The sequence below is a fragment of the Bombus impatiens genome, unplaced genomic scaffold (genome assembly GCF_000188095.3).
Source record: "Bombus impatiens unplaced genomic scaffold, BIMP_2.2 scf_0203, whole genome shotgun sequence".
Taxonomy (NCBI): Eukaryota; Metazoa; Arthropoda; class Insecta; order Hymenoptera; family Apidae; genus Bombus; species Bombus impatiens.
The window spans coordinates 1,663,700-1,678,173 of record NT_176622.1 but is presented as its reverse complement, the minus strand read 5'-3'; the positions used below and the strand labels follow the sequence as shown (position 1 = coordinate 1,678,173).

Here is a 14,474-nt window from a genome sequence, read left to right as displayed (position 1 = left end):
CTACACTACAGACTGACTAAACAACTTGTGATGTTATAACACAAACCAGATATGTATACAGGACAAACCTAACACTTTATGGAACTTTGTGTCACATGTTCTAGAATATCGATCGTGCAAAAAAATCACAGGTTTCGTTATGCCCTCTATGATTTACAGCGGTAAGTGTAGAAACCATATTCAGTTCAACCACCGAACTTGGTAACCTACCTCCCTGTTGGCAAAGTCAACAGGAATAAAAAGATTTTATTTGTTATATTCTCATATAAATATTCACATATATAGTATGAGACAATAATCTTTATCATCTTCGATATCTTCCTTATTTTTACAGATACGGAAAAGCACAAATGATAATATGACGATAATAATCTTTTTGAAGATGAAGAATTTTTTTTAATGACAAATACAATTTTATATTCTAATAAAATAGACTACAATAAAGTCATTATGGAAAACGTATTCTTTTAAAAATTGAATTCTCAATTTAGTATTTAATTTAAGCTTAGGCTAAAAGTGTACGTAAGAAATTGAATTATAAATGTTATAGAATACTTTGGGCAATTTTACCAAAACATATGTACATTAATAAATAATTGCTATAGTTAATGATTATATGAAAACATAAAAAAGTAATGTGAAATATAGGGCTTTAAAGAGGATTTTTATTACCTCTTAAATCGCGCATTCCTATTGGTTGTCAATATCATTTATATGTATGGCTGTGAACTTCTAGCAAATTTGCTAATTCATATCATTGTTGTACATTTGTGTTGTACATAATATTTTTTTCTACTTTTAAGATAGGATTAAAATAGGATTCTCTTAAAATTAAATAAGGTAATGTGTTATATAGGACAAATGATCTTATCTAATATCAAATCTAGGCAAAAGAGCATACGTAAGCATACGTAAATACAAGTTAAATCGCAATTAAACTTCCTAAAAATACATATACATAATATTTAATAAATCGTACCAAAATGAATACAGAAGAAATTATTGATTTCACGGATATAGGTAAATATTAATGCTACGATATGTTTGTGCAACTGAGTTCACCAACTATTATTGCCATTTTCTTGACTTGATATCGTAGGTAAATTTATTTGTCATTATTTGCTGTGAATCAAGTTGTGTTGTAAAACAATATGTTACCATATTTACATATAAATTACGTATATCATTAGTAAATATTTTTCACTAACAATTTACGTAATATTTTATAATTAGTAATTGTATTAATTTGTCTTTATTTTGATATATCGTAGAATATTTTTGTGGATTTTATTTTTGTACAATAGCCATAAATTATTTCACTAAAATATTCATTTCATTTTAAAACTTTCATTTCAGTTTATAAATTTACTAAACGAAGATTAATAGCGCTAACTTTTTTATAAATATTTATAATGTTTTATAGAACCAGATATTCAATCTCTAATAAAGAAGAGTGTAGCTGCTCGTGAGTACTCTTATTCACCCTATAGTAAATTTAAAGTCGGAGCTGGAGTGCTTTGTACCGATGGGATCATCTTCACAGGGTGCAATGTAGAAAATGCATCTTATCCTGTAGGAACATGTGCTGAAAGAACAGCTATTGTTAAAGCAGTGTCAGAAGGGAAAAGAAAGTTTAAAGTCCTAGCAGTTGTAGCTAATAAAGTGAATAATAATTTTACCACACCATGTGGCTTTTGTAGACAAGCTATCGCAGAGTTTGGTGATATACCAATTTATTTAGCAGAACCTTTAATGAAGGATGTGTTAAAAACTTCGCTAAGTAACCTATTACCTTGTGCCTTTGGGTTGGGAAACGCAGAAACATTACAATAAATTCTTAATAAAAGAAGGCTAAACCACACACCAACGTCTAAAACATCATTTAGTATTTCTTTAAAATCATAGTTCATTTTTATATCAATTGATATACTAGGATATTGTTCTGTCCTATAATAAAAATGTGCAAACATTGTTGTGTACATTGTATAAACTTATCAATAACAAAGTTAGTATATGAACAGTATGATTAAACAATTCAGATATCAGTTCCTATACAAATTTCAATAAATACAAAGACAATCCTTAAGAAAAAAATATTGTTACTATAATCTTATTCCTGAGTAGATCTTTTCATGTTTACATAAAAATTGATTATCATATGGTTTCTAAAGCGTGTTTTTTCTAATGTACATTGTACTTTATAAGCAGGAATAACATGAGTATTATATACAATCAATATAATAATATAGCTTATATATGTACAATATGATCTAATGGTATGATACTACATATAATTATTTCTTAATAATAAAAAATGCAAAAACAGGAACGAGACTGCACATCATACACATTAAGGTCCTCGTCTACGAAAATTCATATTTACCAGAAAGGGCACCTGTAAATTAAATACGATTTCATTAACATATAACAATACATTATTTTATATAATTAATAAATAATTATAAAATTATATTTAATATTTATATGTAATATATTGTAAATAAAGTAATAAAAAAATACCATCCAATGTAACATTGACACAAATTCTCGTTATTAGTAGCTTGCTGAATTAAAAGATCAACTTGGCGTTGGACACTCAGTGTTTCTTCGTGAGAGAAATCACGTCCAGTTAATTTATCCCTTACTCTTGTTATGATGGTAAGAGCTTTTTTGTTCAATGCTTCTGGTTGATTAGTATCACCTACAGTAATAATAAGTCCAATTTATTTTTTCACATATTTTATTATTTACATGCAAATTTTCAATTATCATTATTCTTTCTGTTTGATAGACTACAAAAACTTGAATTTTATCAAGATAAATAATTTACCTCCATTTTCAACGCTACATGGTACTCCTTTCTTTGGTAATGTGGCGGTAAGAGAATCTAATACATCGCTGTGCTCTTGATTACTACTGGCACTCATTCCTTGGGCATCAGATCTTTTACCTTTTAATGCGGCATTGTCCATCAACCGCCAGTTTAACAAAGGATCATAAACAAACGCTTCTAGCACTGCCATCAAACTATCTTTGTTACGATGTAACACTGACATTACTGATTCACAAGTTCTTCTGTACGTGCCCTCGATTCCCGTTACTTCCATTGCATTGATTAACATTCTTGTTAGCCGGAACGGAATTTTCTCGGGAAACTTCTCACGAGTCATGGCTACTTCGAAGCAATCTCCGAAGTCAATGTGCAATATTTTCCCACTTAAACGATCCAACATCAAATTAGATGGATGTCGATCACCAAGGCCAAGAATATATCCTACTATAGACATTACAGCGAGAGAACGGGTGTAATTTGTTCTACGATCAAACCATACTTCACTTGACGGTGATTTTAACCAAAGAAGTCGTGACAAATCATCACCATGTGTATGCTCAAGGGCATGTTCGAACACTTCAACCTTTTGCATGAGCATAAGATGGTCATAACCCGGTGCCATCTGTAAATCAACTTGTAATTAAATTAACTAAAACAGGATAACATATATATAGTATTATGTACTTACTCTTAACATTATCTTATGTTCTATGTTTAGTAGTATTTTCTTTTTTTCTCTGTAATCTCTAATTAATGTATGTAATGTATCACAATGTGGTACCCAACCAATCAGACCACTATTTGTGGATAGTGGAATTACAGCATACCTCTGAATATAAAATCTAGTTAATAAAATTCTACATTGTGAAATAATATTATAGGCTTTTCAATATTTTGATATACTTACTTGGATAGTAAGATTTCTTCTAAAGGTATCTGGATCATGCAACAGGAGGGTATTGACTAGACCAAATAATTGCATTACTCGTTCATCCTGTCTGAGATCTTCATGTCCTTTCAAAAGGAACATGTAATCTTTACCATTGCTACCTACAAACGTTAAATATTTAAAATGTTTAATGTGTTCAATGATTAATTACATATTAAATTAACTAATGAAATTCAAAGATAGCTGACCTTTTATACATAATTTTCGCGGTCGCTGTTTGCTTGTTATCACTTGCATGGAACTATGTATACTTGCTATCCTAACTATTGGTTGTCCAGGACTATAGCTGCCTGGCACGGCCAATTCTAAATCCCTACAAAGAAGTAATTTTGGACTGACATACTGAAGTTCTAAACTAGTTAGCTGCGGTAACTGTCGAGATATCCTCCTAAAAACGTGATAATACAAATCCCAAGCTTGATTCAAATCACGGACATTGCGCGAAGCTTTATATCTGCGACACCATTCTTGTGCCTCCATTAAATCTCTGCCGTAAGCTTGATTGAAAGATGTTTCTTTTAAAGTCTGTGGGCCTCTCTCTAACATTGCATGTAAGGGCTCTAACGTATCAAACATTCCCCGAACGTTTCTTTCACCGAAATATAATCTGCTGGCTTCTTCCAGCCCTTCATGCCACAATTCATGCCAGAGAATCGCGACTCTGATTAATTCATCACTAGCCATCATTGCTTGTTGCACCAGAGTCGGGCTATGTTCGCACATACTTTTAAGAATTTTATTGGCGGCAGTCTTTCTGGCATGACTGGCGCTTTTCGACGCTACAGTCAAAGGATAGACCAGGGCTTGAGGATGTGTTTTTCCAATATCTATCAAGAGATGATGTATACATCTACCAACTAAAGCTCTGGGTGTATCTATCCTTGCTATAAGTTGCGGAATTACTTGTAGCCAAGTATTGATTTCGATTAAACGGATACCTTCGACGATAGCTTCATACACTTCTGGCCACTGACCATAATCAAACCATAAGGTCAACAAACGAAGTGTATCTTGCAAAGAATTACCATGGGAAAGATTAATAGATCTGAAAAACCCTTCAACTGCTGGTACAGTAAATTGAGATATGTATTGTGAACTAGAAAGATTACCGCGAGTTCCGTTTCCTGGAATGTTCTCATTATTCGAATCGCCTTGTTGATGTTTATAAAATAAAACCGTTTCAAAGTTAGTATATGCAAAAGCATGCCATGCTTTGTACCAAGTAGGATCGTGTTCTGTAGCTGCAGCATAATAAGATAGTACCGCCGGAATAGAATGTTCATTTATGCCCTGCAAAGCTTCCAACCATTCTCCAAGCTTCAAATAACATCTAGCAAGTAATCGTTTTCTTACTTCTTGTTGTTTCTCATCTTCTTGATTTACCACCGACACAGTCGTCGGTTGTAAAGACATCTGCACAAATCTTTGCAATTGATTGTACGCTTCTTCGCGTTTATTTGCCACCCACATGTGCTTGCAATAAGCGAATGTCACTTGAGGATGAGTGGTTGGTAATGGCTGATCAGGAGTTAAAGAAGGATCTGTTCCAAGCAACATAACTAATGTTTTGTGACATAACATTAAACTGCCACTTTTCCTGCAGAGACTAGCGTATTTTAACCATGTATACATATCATCCTGGGGTGAAACTACCAGTGTGTGAACCTGTATAATCTTTTGCCAGTCTTCAACTATCCTCTGCCCACCTTGAAGCCTTTCCCACCACATGGATTTAATAGTGGACCTTCTTTCTGGGACCAATTTAAATTGTATTACTTCCTCTAGTTCTGCTAACTTCTGGACCTCCACCATGGCATTATAAGCTCTCTGATAACTTTCACCAGCCATGGCAGTCAATTCTGTGTCTAATAAATCTCTAGCACTATCAATTAGCTGATGAGCAATATCATATTGTTCATCATGAATTGCTAAAACAGCTCTATAAAAGGCGCCATCTTGAGTATCCTTTGGTATCAAGGAGACATATTTTTCCATACTTTCCCACTGATTTAAACCCCATGCTGCAGCCGCTGCCATTCTAGCCATTCTCTGCTTGGTTTCGTCGCTTTGATGTGACCACTGTTTCGTAGCAACATCGTGCAATTGTCCCCATTCCCCAAGAGCTTCTAAACAACGCATTTCACCTAGAGTTGACTCTACATCCGTAGAGTTGCTTTCTAATCTTTCTCTGTACAATTGCAAAGCTTTATCCCAATTATGCAATTTTTCATACCAACGAATTTGCACTTTTAAGTCTTGTTGATTATTTTGATTCATAACATATTCCAGTAAACCTTCTGCAGCTTCTTTTTGTTGAAGTTTGTTATTGATAGAAATTAAAGATTCAAAAACATTGCTATTTCTGCTTTTGTGAAACTCGTCTTCTTTATAATGTAATGCCTTTGCATAAGCTCTACAGTGCATTGCTCTTTCACCCAAAATTTTATTATCCAAAGGTAATGGCCCCTTATCACAATGTTCCATGAATTCTGCTAGGTTTAAGATCGTCTGTGTTATCTCTGGAAGATCAGGAACCATTAATGCTTGTTGTAAAGTTTGTATAAGCTCCGCTTTGTACGTGTCGTCTAATTCAGTCCAACAGGAAACGAAAGCAGCATTAAATAAGTCTCTCGGTAATTGAGAATAGGTTTGTGCAAGAGCCCAACATGATCTTAATGCAGGTGACGGTGATTCTTTGAGCAAACCTATCGACAAACTTCTTAGCCATTCCAGCCAATCGTCCTTTGAAACTCTTCTCGTTGCAGTCCAGGCTTTTTGAAGATTCGAAGCGGATACATGTAATCTTTTAATCGTAGTCGTGTCAGACGGTGTCAAAGATAAGTCACGATTTTTGTTTCTTGCATGTCGATGTCTCATTAAGAGATAATCTTCGCCGTCAGCAACGGTAGTCTCTGTCAAAATTTTATCAATTAGAACATCGTAACGCGAATTAACAATTTTATGCTTCGTCATAACTTTCTGTACTAATAAGATAAAGATCTGATATTTTTTCCCTAATTGTATCACTAACGCGCATAATGTGTCCATCGCCGTATTTCGTAGCTCTGGACACTGATCCAAAGTCCGTACCAAAGGATGCACGATTCTAGATGCAAAATCTGTGAAATCCAATGTATCTGCTAAATGATCAACAGTTTCAAGCGCCACTTTGTTCACAGTTATTGGGCAATCAGTGGCATGGAATAATTTTACAATTGGTGGTAAAACTAGATGAAGATAATTGTCTAGATTATTTCCAAATTTTTGGAGTGCTTGAAGAAGCTTCACTGTGACCCATCTATCCTTACTTGTGTCATGCGTTAAAACTCTTAATATTTGTGGCATCAATTGAGGTAAGTATATTTTAAATTCTGCACCTAATGCTACAGCAATATGTTCAACTAAAAGTATCAGCGTGCTCTGTAATGGACTATTCACAGTCCAAAATTCTTTAATTAAATTAAATATATCGTCTAAATAATTTCTAATATGCTGCTTCACAATGGCAATAAGGACAGCCAGTTGTTGAAACAGGAACTCTCGAAAGTTAACATCTGCTGTACGAACCACATTAAGGAAGCTCGGCATCACTTGAGAGATATATGGAACACATTTAATACCTAAACTTTTAAATATAAAGGTTACAGCTTGAACCACCATAGTATGATGCTGCGATAACGTCGGATCACGGATAATTCTCATAAGCGTTGCAATTGCGATAGCTGGATAATATTCTTCTAAAGTTGACGAGGACATATTCACTAACATTTCGCTAGTAGTTAAATCTTGTGTGTTTTCAGTTTCACTTTTAGTATCAGCCATAGAAGTGAGAGTATCCAATTGAGAGTCAATCTGACCAAGATTCATCTTATGTTTATATGGATCCAAAGCACCTAATAATCCAAGAACTCTTATAGTTTCTCTTCTAATAATTAATTGTTGCTCTGTTTTTAAGAAATTTATCAATACATCTAGTAATGAAGGATATTGCATATATGGTTTAACAACATGTCCTGTGCTTCCAACTAGTTGACCAAGGACCCATAAAGCAACTCCCCTTTTTTCTGGAGAACTTGCGTCGACTAGCATCTCCAGCAATATACAGAGGAGCTCAGGCATCCATTGTTGCATTTCAGCACCATTAACTTCCGCTAGATCACCAATAGCGCGCAGTATAGCTAGAATCACACCAGGATTAGATTCAGGTTCCTTTAACTTTGGGACAAGGACTTTCAGGATGGGTTCCATGTATGGTCGAATAAGTCTTGGCGCACTGACGACCAGATGATCCAACATTCGTGCAGCTTGCTCCTTGTTACGACCCATACCTGAGTGTTCTAATTCTGTTAAAAATTGAATAAGTGTTTTACGAAGAGAGGGCATAACGTATGCTGGATTCATCGTGCTTAATCGTCCGATTGTGCGGATTGCTAATTCTCTTATTTCGAACATTTCATCATTCATCGCAATAAATAATGCAGAAAGATTTTCTGCTTGTGCCAAATGAATATCAAATGAGTCATCTAGGGAAGCTAAAACCCAGAGTCTTACATCAGGATCTGTGTCTGTTATGCCCACAACTAACAATTTTCCAAGAACAGTAGAGACAGTATTAGTTACTGTTGGTCCAGGTTGATTTAACGCTAATCGCAACAATCGTGAACATGTTCTTACAGCCTCTAATCGTACTTCTGCTTGTTCAGACGTAAGAAAATGGTCGGCACATCGCCTTACAAACTGTAAAAGTGGATTGCCATCAAAATTAAAGGTTCCAAGAGTCTTCAATGCTAAAACTGTAGATGGAATATCCACTTCAGTGGGAGGTCCAGAGATAGGACTAGTTGCAGTCCATGGTGCACCAGGATGTCTTAAAGGTTTCTGCATCAAAACTTGAGATAACATTCGTAAAAGTCCTTGAGATATATCAGGTTTCAATGATGGTACACTGTGAGCTAGTTCCCTGAGAGATGTTGTAAGAATGGGACTTAATCCAGTCTGTAACATAGATTCTAACAGATCTCTCACATCTGCAGCTATTACTTGTTTTACCGCATGTCCGAGTAAAGTAATACAAACGAATACTGCAGGTTCCAAAGATGCTCCACGTTTTTTAGTAGACGTTTCCTTAGAAGGTAACAAATTCTTGATCACTTCCATAATTTTTGAAAGATAGGGATTTATCGAATCTTCTACCGCAACTGCTATAAGTCCAATTGTAGTAAATGCGGCATATCGATCTTTCTCTCTACTACGTAAAGTCATTAAAAGATACGTTAATGATTCTCTCAAGTGATCTTTCGTAAATTTTTCTTTATTAAATGCTGCAAGCCTAGGTAACAACATCATAAGAGCATGTTGGATATGTGGATTTCTAGACATTCTCTGGTTCATTACATCATTATAAATATCATCTAATCTTTCTTGCATTAAACAACGACATACTGCAGATTCATGTGCTGGATATAATGTTTGTTGAGAATTGGTAGAATTTTGAGAAGAACTAGACCACTTAGACACTATCGTTGTTTTTAATCGCGGCATCAACGATAATATATCGTTTTCATTTTGTTGGGTAGAACAATTTAGTCGTTCCATTAACGTTTCATAATTTCTCTCCCACTGAATGTTACTACATCTTAGCAATTCATTCAATACCAGCAGTGAACCATGTATTCTATCATCTCTATTTACTCCTCTTTCTCTGGTATACACTTCTTCAAATCCTGACACTATTTCATCATAACATTGCTTGTACCATTGTGACTTGTGCATTTGTTTTGCTGTTTCTCTCTGTGCAGTGACAACTAAAGCAGCCCTCAATGCTTCAACAGCGCCTTCTCTTATTACAGGTTTTGGATCACGTATTGCATTAAATATGAGTTCAAAAAATGGTGTCACTTGTTGAAAAAAATATGTAGGCATAGAAACAGCAAGTTCTCTTAAAACAAGGACAGCAGCATGTCTTTTACCTTCATGTCTATCACCACCAAGCCATTCAAAGGCACGCTTTACTTCAAATTCTACATATTCTGCTGTATAAGTACCAGAAACTAATGCTAGTTTACCAACTGTTTTCGCAGCTAACTCCATAACACCCACATCATTAGAAGGTAATAAATTCCTTAAATAATTTGCAAATCTTATAGTTCTTGTGTTAATATTCCCTACATCAGCTCCAATAAGGCAAACTATGGCTAAGATCCCACCCTTTTTTTCATTTACATCTGACCCAGATACCATCTCAAATATGTGGTGATTAAATTCATCCATAAAAGCTGTAATTTCTTCCTGTGATGCTTCACGTAGTTCTGTTTTAACATAGAGACACAGGTCTCTAGCTGCTTTGTTACGTATTTCTTCATTCCTGGATTTAAGTCTCTGAACAAATTGTTGTACAAGTGTACTCGACATTGTTAAAAATTTACAGATGCCACTTCTACGATAGTACTTTTATAAATATTCTCGTAATGATATCTAAAAAGATGACATTTTTAAACATTGAAAGGGGTTAAGAGGAAATGTAAAGTAGTGTTATCTCTTATATACCTATTTGACATCACACGAATTTTGCGTTATGATGAACCATTTTCATGATTGTTATGACTCCTTTAAATTTCTTGATGATTAAAGTTTTCAATGTGTTTTCAATCACATTATTACAGTACGTCTGTCATATATATTCTTCATGTTTTGATGCACACCAATTACAAGTGAAATAAATTACGAATGAAAATCTGTGTGTCGTGTACACACAAATAACTAAATTAGTTCAATGCCATTAATTCAGTGAATTTGTGGTAAATATAGAAAAACAATGAGATAGTGCGCCTTTCGAAAGAATTATCTTAAGTTTATAACCTCTACATTGGTTAATATGGGATGCTCAACTAAATTGTGCGCTTTAGGACATTTCCCCCACTCCTCTTGATATAGGATGCATTTACGTTATCTATTATTTCTAATTTAAACATAGTTTATAATCTTAAAACTACATAGAAATATAAAAAAAGTACAAACTAATTCATAAATTATTCAATATATTTTTTAACAAAAATAAATATTTCAAATATTAAATCAACAATATTAAATTCATGTCAATTTTAACTTTTTCTTATATCTGTCATACAGCTAATGTAAATCATGCTATAAAGTATTTATTAATCATATATTCCAAAAGTTAGTTCATTTTGTTTTAAGATTCCTGATTTTAAATTAATGTTGTAATTTTTTAACTTTATAAAATAAAACTTTAAAGTTCTATTTTTATTAAATACATAATATATATCAGCATATAAATTTTATATTTATTTATATCTTCTATATTGACTACAGATATATGAACATACATATACATAATATGTATATTAGAACATATGCATGAGTATAGTTCATACCATACGATGAGAAATAAATAAATACACTAAAATCAACCACACAAAATGTTCTTTCACATCAAATTTACACACGGTTCATTCATTGTCTATCAAGTCACGTGATTACAGGAGTAGTTTTTCAATGTACAGCTGATTTTAAATTGATTATGGAATTAAAACAAATTGTCAATCAATAATTATTAACATCAAACTAAAGTTTTATAAACATGTATTGAAAAATATTTCAAATATAGCTTTTGATATTAATAGATTATAATATATTCAATTTACCTATTGTTCACTCTGAAAGTGTCATAACATTCATCAATCTTACATCATTAACGATGAAACACAAGTTTTAATGACTTTTCATTTTGTGAATTGCTTAGTTGATAAACGTACTAAAAAACATGGTACTCGTTTGGAGGTTATTTACAAGAAGCATTTCTTCACAAAGAATAAAATTTCGCAAATCAATGATCACACATAAACAGTTATTTTATACGTGTTTAACGCCATCAATCAGATTTAGTAGAAAGAGCCCTATATTTTCAATTTTAAGATGTTATACAACGAATGCTATAAAAACCAAAAGTTTAAACTCTACAGTACGATTTACCACAAAAAAAAGAGAAACGTCAGAATTAAAAAATTTAATTGTCCTAGCAGTACCTGAGAAATGGAGGTTATTCGGTGCTATTACCTTTTTATTAATTTCATCTACTATAACAATGGTAGTACCATTTTCTTTAGGAAAATTGATTGATATTATTTATGCAAGTGACAAAGAAGATACAAAGAAAAACCTTAATCAATTGTGCATTATTTTGTTTGGAGTATTTGTTATTGGAGCTCTATGCAATTTCTGCAGAATATATTTAATGTCTACTACTGGACATAGGATTACGCAGTCTTTAAGAAAACAATTGTATGCTGCCATTCTTCGACAAGAAATAGCAGTTTTTGATAAATGTAATACAGGAGAATTTGTTGGTCGATTGTCTGGTATAACTCTTAACTTTTTAAAAATTCTTTTATATATGTATCAATCTTTCATATTGTTAATTAATTTCAGGAGATACACAACTTGTTAGCCAAGCATTAACAAGTAACATATCAGATGGATTACGTTCTACTTTTATGAGTATTTGTGGGATATCAATGATGCTTTATGCCTCGCCTAAATTGGCCATAATTGGTCTAACTATCGTGCCACCAGTTGCAGGTTTAGCCATAGTATGTGGTCGCTATTTAAAGAAGATTTCTAAAGACATGCAAAATAATTTAGCAGAACTAAATACAATTGCTGAAGAGAGAATTAGTAATATAAGAACAGTAAAAGCTTTTTCAAAAGAAATAAATGAATCCAATTATTATAATTCCCAACTAGACAATGTGCTTAAAATTTGTTATAAGGAAAGTTTATGCAGAGGGATATTTTTTGGATTAACTGGTTTTTCTGGAAATGTGATTATCTTGTCTGTTTTATATTATGGTGGGGCTATGGTTTCCGATTCCTCTCTTACAGTTGGAAGCTTAAGCGCATTCTTAATGTATGCAGTGTATGTTGCAATATCTTTAAATGGCTTATCTTCATTTTATAGTGAATTAAATAAAGCATTAGGCGCAAATATGCGTTTAGCTGAATTGATTGAAAGAGAGCCAACAATACCAATTCAAGGTGGTAAAATTCTGGAAAAGCAGTTATCCGGTGATATTGAATTCCAAAATGTCAATTTTGCTTATCCTACAAGAAGAAATACATGGGTTTTGAAAAACTTCAGTTTAAAAATCCCACCATGTATGGTAATTGCTATCGTTGGAGCATCAGGTTCTGGAAAGTCTACAATAGCTTCACTCTTATTGAGACTTTATGATCCCAATTTAGGATCTATACTTTTGGACAAACATGATCTTCAATCTCTTAACCCAGCATGGGTGAGATCACAGATCAGTATAGTTTCTCAGGAACCTATTCTCTTTAGTGGTACAATAAGAGAGAACATATTATATGGAGCAATAGATTCAGTAAAACATGATGTAGAAGAAGTTGCAAAATATGCACACGTTTTAGAATTTACAAAAAATATGCCAGATGGTTTAGATACATTAGTTGGAGAACGGGGTATTACTCTTAGTGGTGGACAAAGGCAAAGAGTTGCTATCGCTAGGGCTTTAATAAAGGTAAGAGCATTACTGAGATAAAAATTGTCCAATAAAAACTAGTAATTCAGAATTATTTGTACTTAGGAGCCTAAAATCTTAATCTTGGATGAAGCTACAAGTGCATTAGATGCAGAGAGTGAACATTATGTACAGAAAGCTTTAGAAAAAGCTGTTCAAGGACGGACAGTTCTAACCATAGCTCACAGATTAAGTACAATAAAAAATGCAGATAAAGTCATTGTTTTGAAAGAAGGGCAAGTAACAGAAACGGGAACTTATAAAGAACTTGTGAACTTAAAGGACAGTTATTTTCATAAGTTAGTTCAACATCAAACCTTTGCTTAATTTCTGGAGTTTAATAAAAATCACCAATAATTAATGATTAATGTGTTCAGTAAACCAGATATACTAAGAAATACTTAATAATCTATAAAAATAATGTACAAAGGTTATTGAAAATAGCATCTGTAATAAATGATTAATAAATTTATTAATTTAATTTCTGAAATACAATGTTTTATTCTGTAATTATGGTTTTTAAATATTCGTAACTTTTATCTATGTCATGTTCTATTTCTTATGAAATTTTAAAACCATATTTTGTGTATATATAAATCATTTTCACAAAGAGTGAAAAAAAATCTCACCAAAGACAAATTAAACATTTTAGAAATGAGACCTAATACATGTTTATATGGTGTGCTTAAATAATTTATAAAACACAAACAATTACTACATCAAGCTGTGATTTAATCACAAAATTATATATATATATATATATTTTTTTAATCTAAGGAATAAGGCAGGTATTGTAAATAATTACTATTTGGTAATAATTTTTAATATATTTTCTATAAAATAATATACACTGCTATTTTAAGTTATATCAATGTATTATATCATTGATCTATGTTGTATTTAAATTAATATATTGTTATTATAATTATTTTTAAGATAAACCATCTCTAGACTTGTGTCTGCATAAAAATATTCAATAAAAACATATGACCAGAAGCAAATTGTTGTTGTAATTAAACTAGACTGATTATTAAATTACACAAGCCGGTAATATAATCTCCATTTTAACAGAAAAGAGAATATTGCCATATTTGTATTATCTGACAATTATTCAACTGTTACATTTCTAGGAAAA

General features: G+C 32.6%; 3 protein-coding genes across 7 annotated transcripts; 2 read left to right on the top strand and 1 right to left on the bottom strand.

Annotated features, from left to right (window-relative positions):
• The first annotated feature begins 68 nt into the window (after nucleotides 1–68).
• LOC100749992 (cytidine deaminase) lies at nucleotides 69–2,229 on the top strand. 4 transcript variants are annotated; one of them, XR_002946334.2, is made up of 4 exons: nucleotides 847–1,020; nucleotides 1,424–1,465; nucleotides 1,544–1,990; nucleotides 2,050–2,229. XR_002946334.2 is itself a non-coding variant. In XM_024366226.2 (2 exons), exons 1-2 carry the CDS (start codon nucleotides 984–986, stop codon nucleotides 1,831–1,833), a joined length of 447 nt encoding a protein of 148 aa, XP_024221994.1. In that variant the 5' UTR covers nucleotides 847–983; the 3' UTR covers nucleotides 1,834–2,023. The 4 variants fall into 4 exon arrangements, 1 of the variants encoding a protein (XP_024221994.1); XR_002946333.2 differs by lacking the exon at nucleotides 847–1,020 and adding an exon at nucleotides 69–161 and having other exon boundaries at nucleotides 1,424–1,990; nucleotides 2,050–2,070; XR_002946332.2 differs by having other exon boundaries at nucleotides 1,424–1,990.
• LOC100749875 (serine/threonine-protein kinase mTOR) lies at nucleotides 2,083–11,539 on the bottom strand. Of its 2 annotated transcripts, none has more exons than XM_033319732.1 (8): nucleotides 11,447–11,539; nucleotides 10,329–10,516; nucleotides 3,971–10,256; nucleotides 3,741–3,883; nucleotides 3,522–3,662; nucleotides 2,831–3,455; nucleotides 2,521–2,701; nucleotides 2,083–2,395 (listed from the first exon to the last, which is right to left on the bottom strand). In XM_033319732.1, the coding sequence occupies exons 3-8, from the start codon at nucleotides 10,191–10,193 to the stop codon at nucleotides 2,380–2,382; spliced, it is 7,329 nt and encodes a 2,442-aa protein (XP_033175623.1). In that variant the 5' UTR covers nucleotides 10,194–10,256; nucleotides 10,329–10,516; nucleotides 11,447–11,539; the 3' UTR covers nucleotides 2,083–2,379. The 2 variants fall into 2 exon arrangements, with proteins under 2 accessions (XP_033175623.1, XP_003487895.1); XM_003487847.4 differs by lacking the exon at nucleotides 11,447–11,539 and adding an exon at nucleotides 11,177–11,346.
• On the top strand, nucleotides 11,461–13,820 carry LOC100745287 (ATP-binding cassette sub-family B member 10, mitochondrial). Its single transcript, XM_012383086.3, has 3 exons — nucleotides 11,461–12,160; nucleotides 12,231–13,339; nucleotides 13,406–13,820. The coding sequence occupies exons 1-3, from the start codon at nucleotides 11,566–11,568 to the stop codon at nucleotides 13,664–13,666; spliced, it is 1,965 nt and encodes a 654-aa protein (XP_012238509.1). The 5' UTR covers nucleotides 11,461–11,565; the 3' UTR covers nucleotides 13,667–13,820.
• Nucleotides 13,821–14,474: the final 654 nt, after the last annotated feature.

What these genes read in the sequence shown, in the direction of transcription:
- LOC100749875 (XM_033319732.1), bottom strand. Translation starts at nt 10,193, where the DNA reads ATGTCGAGTACACTTGTACAACAATTTGTTCAGAGACTTAAATCCAGG. An exon ending in GAAGAAATCTTACTATCCAA is followed by an intron (nt 3,663 to 3,740) that starts GTAAGTATATCA and finishes TTTTATATTCAG; the next exon opens with AGGTATGCTGTAATTCCACT. An exon ending in ATGTAGCGTTGAAAATGGAG is followed by an intron (nt 2,702 to 2,830) that starts GTAAATTATTTA and finishes TTATTACTGTAG; the next exon opens with GTGATACTAATCAACCAGAA.
- LOC100749992 (XM_024366226.2), top strand. Translation starts at nt 984, where the DNA reads ATGAATACAGAAGAAATTATTGATTTCACGGATATAG. An exon ending in TATTGATTTCACGGATATAG is followed by an intron (nt 1,021 to 1,423) that starts GTAAATATTAAT and finishes AATGTTTTATAG; the next exon opens with AACCAGATATTCAATCTCTA.
- LOC100745287 (XM_012383086.3), top strand. Translation starts at nt 11,566, where the DNA reads ATGGTACTCGTTTGGAGGTTATTTACAAGAAGCATTTCTTCACAAAGA. An exon ending in ATTTGTTGGTCGATTGTCTG is followed by an intron (nt 12,161 to 12,230) that starts GTATAACTCTTA and finishes AATTAATTTCAG; the next exon opens with GAGATACACAACTTGTTAGC. An exon ending in TCGCTAGGGCTTTAATAAAG is followed by an intron (nt 13,340 to 13,405) that starts GTAAGAGCATTA and finishes ATTTGTACTTAG; the next exon opens with GAGCCTAAAATCTTAATCTT.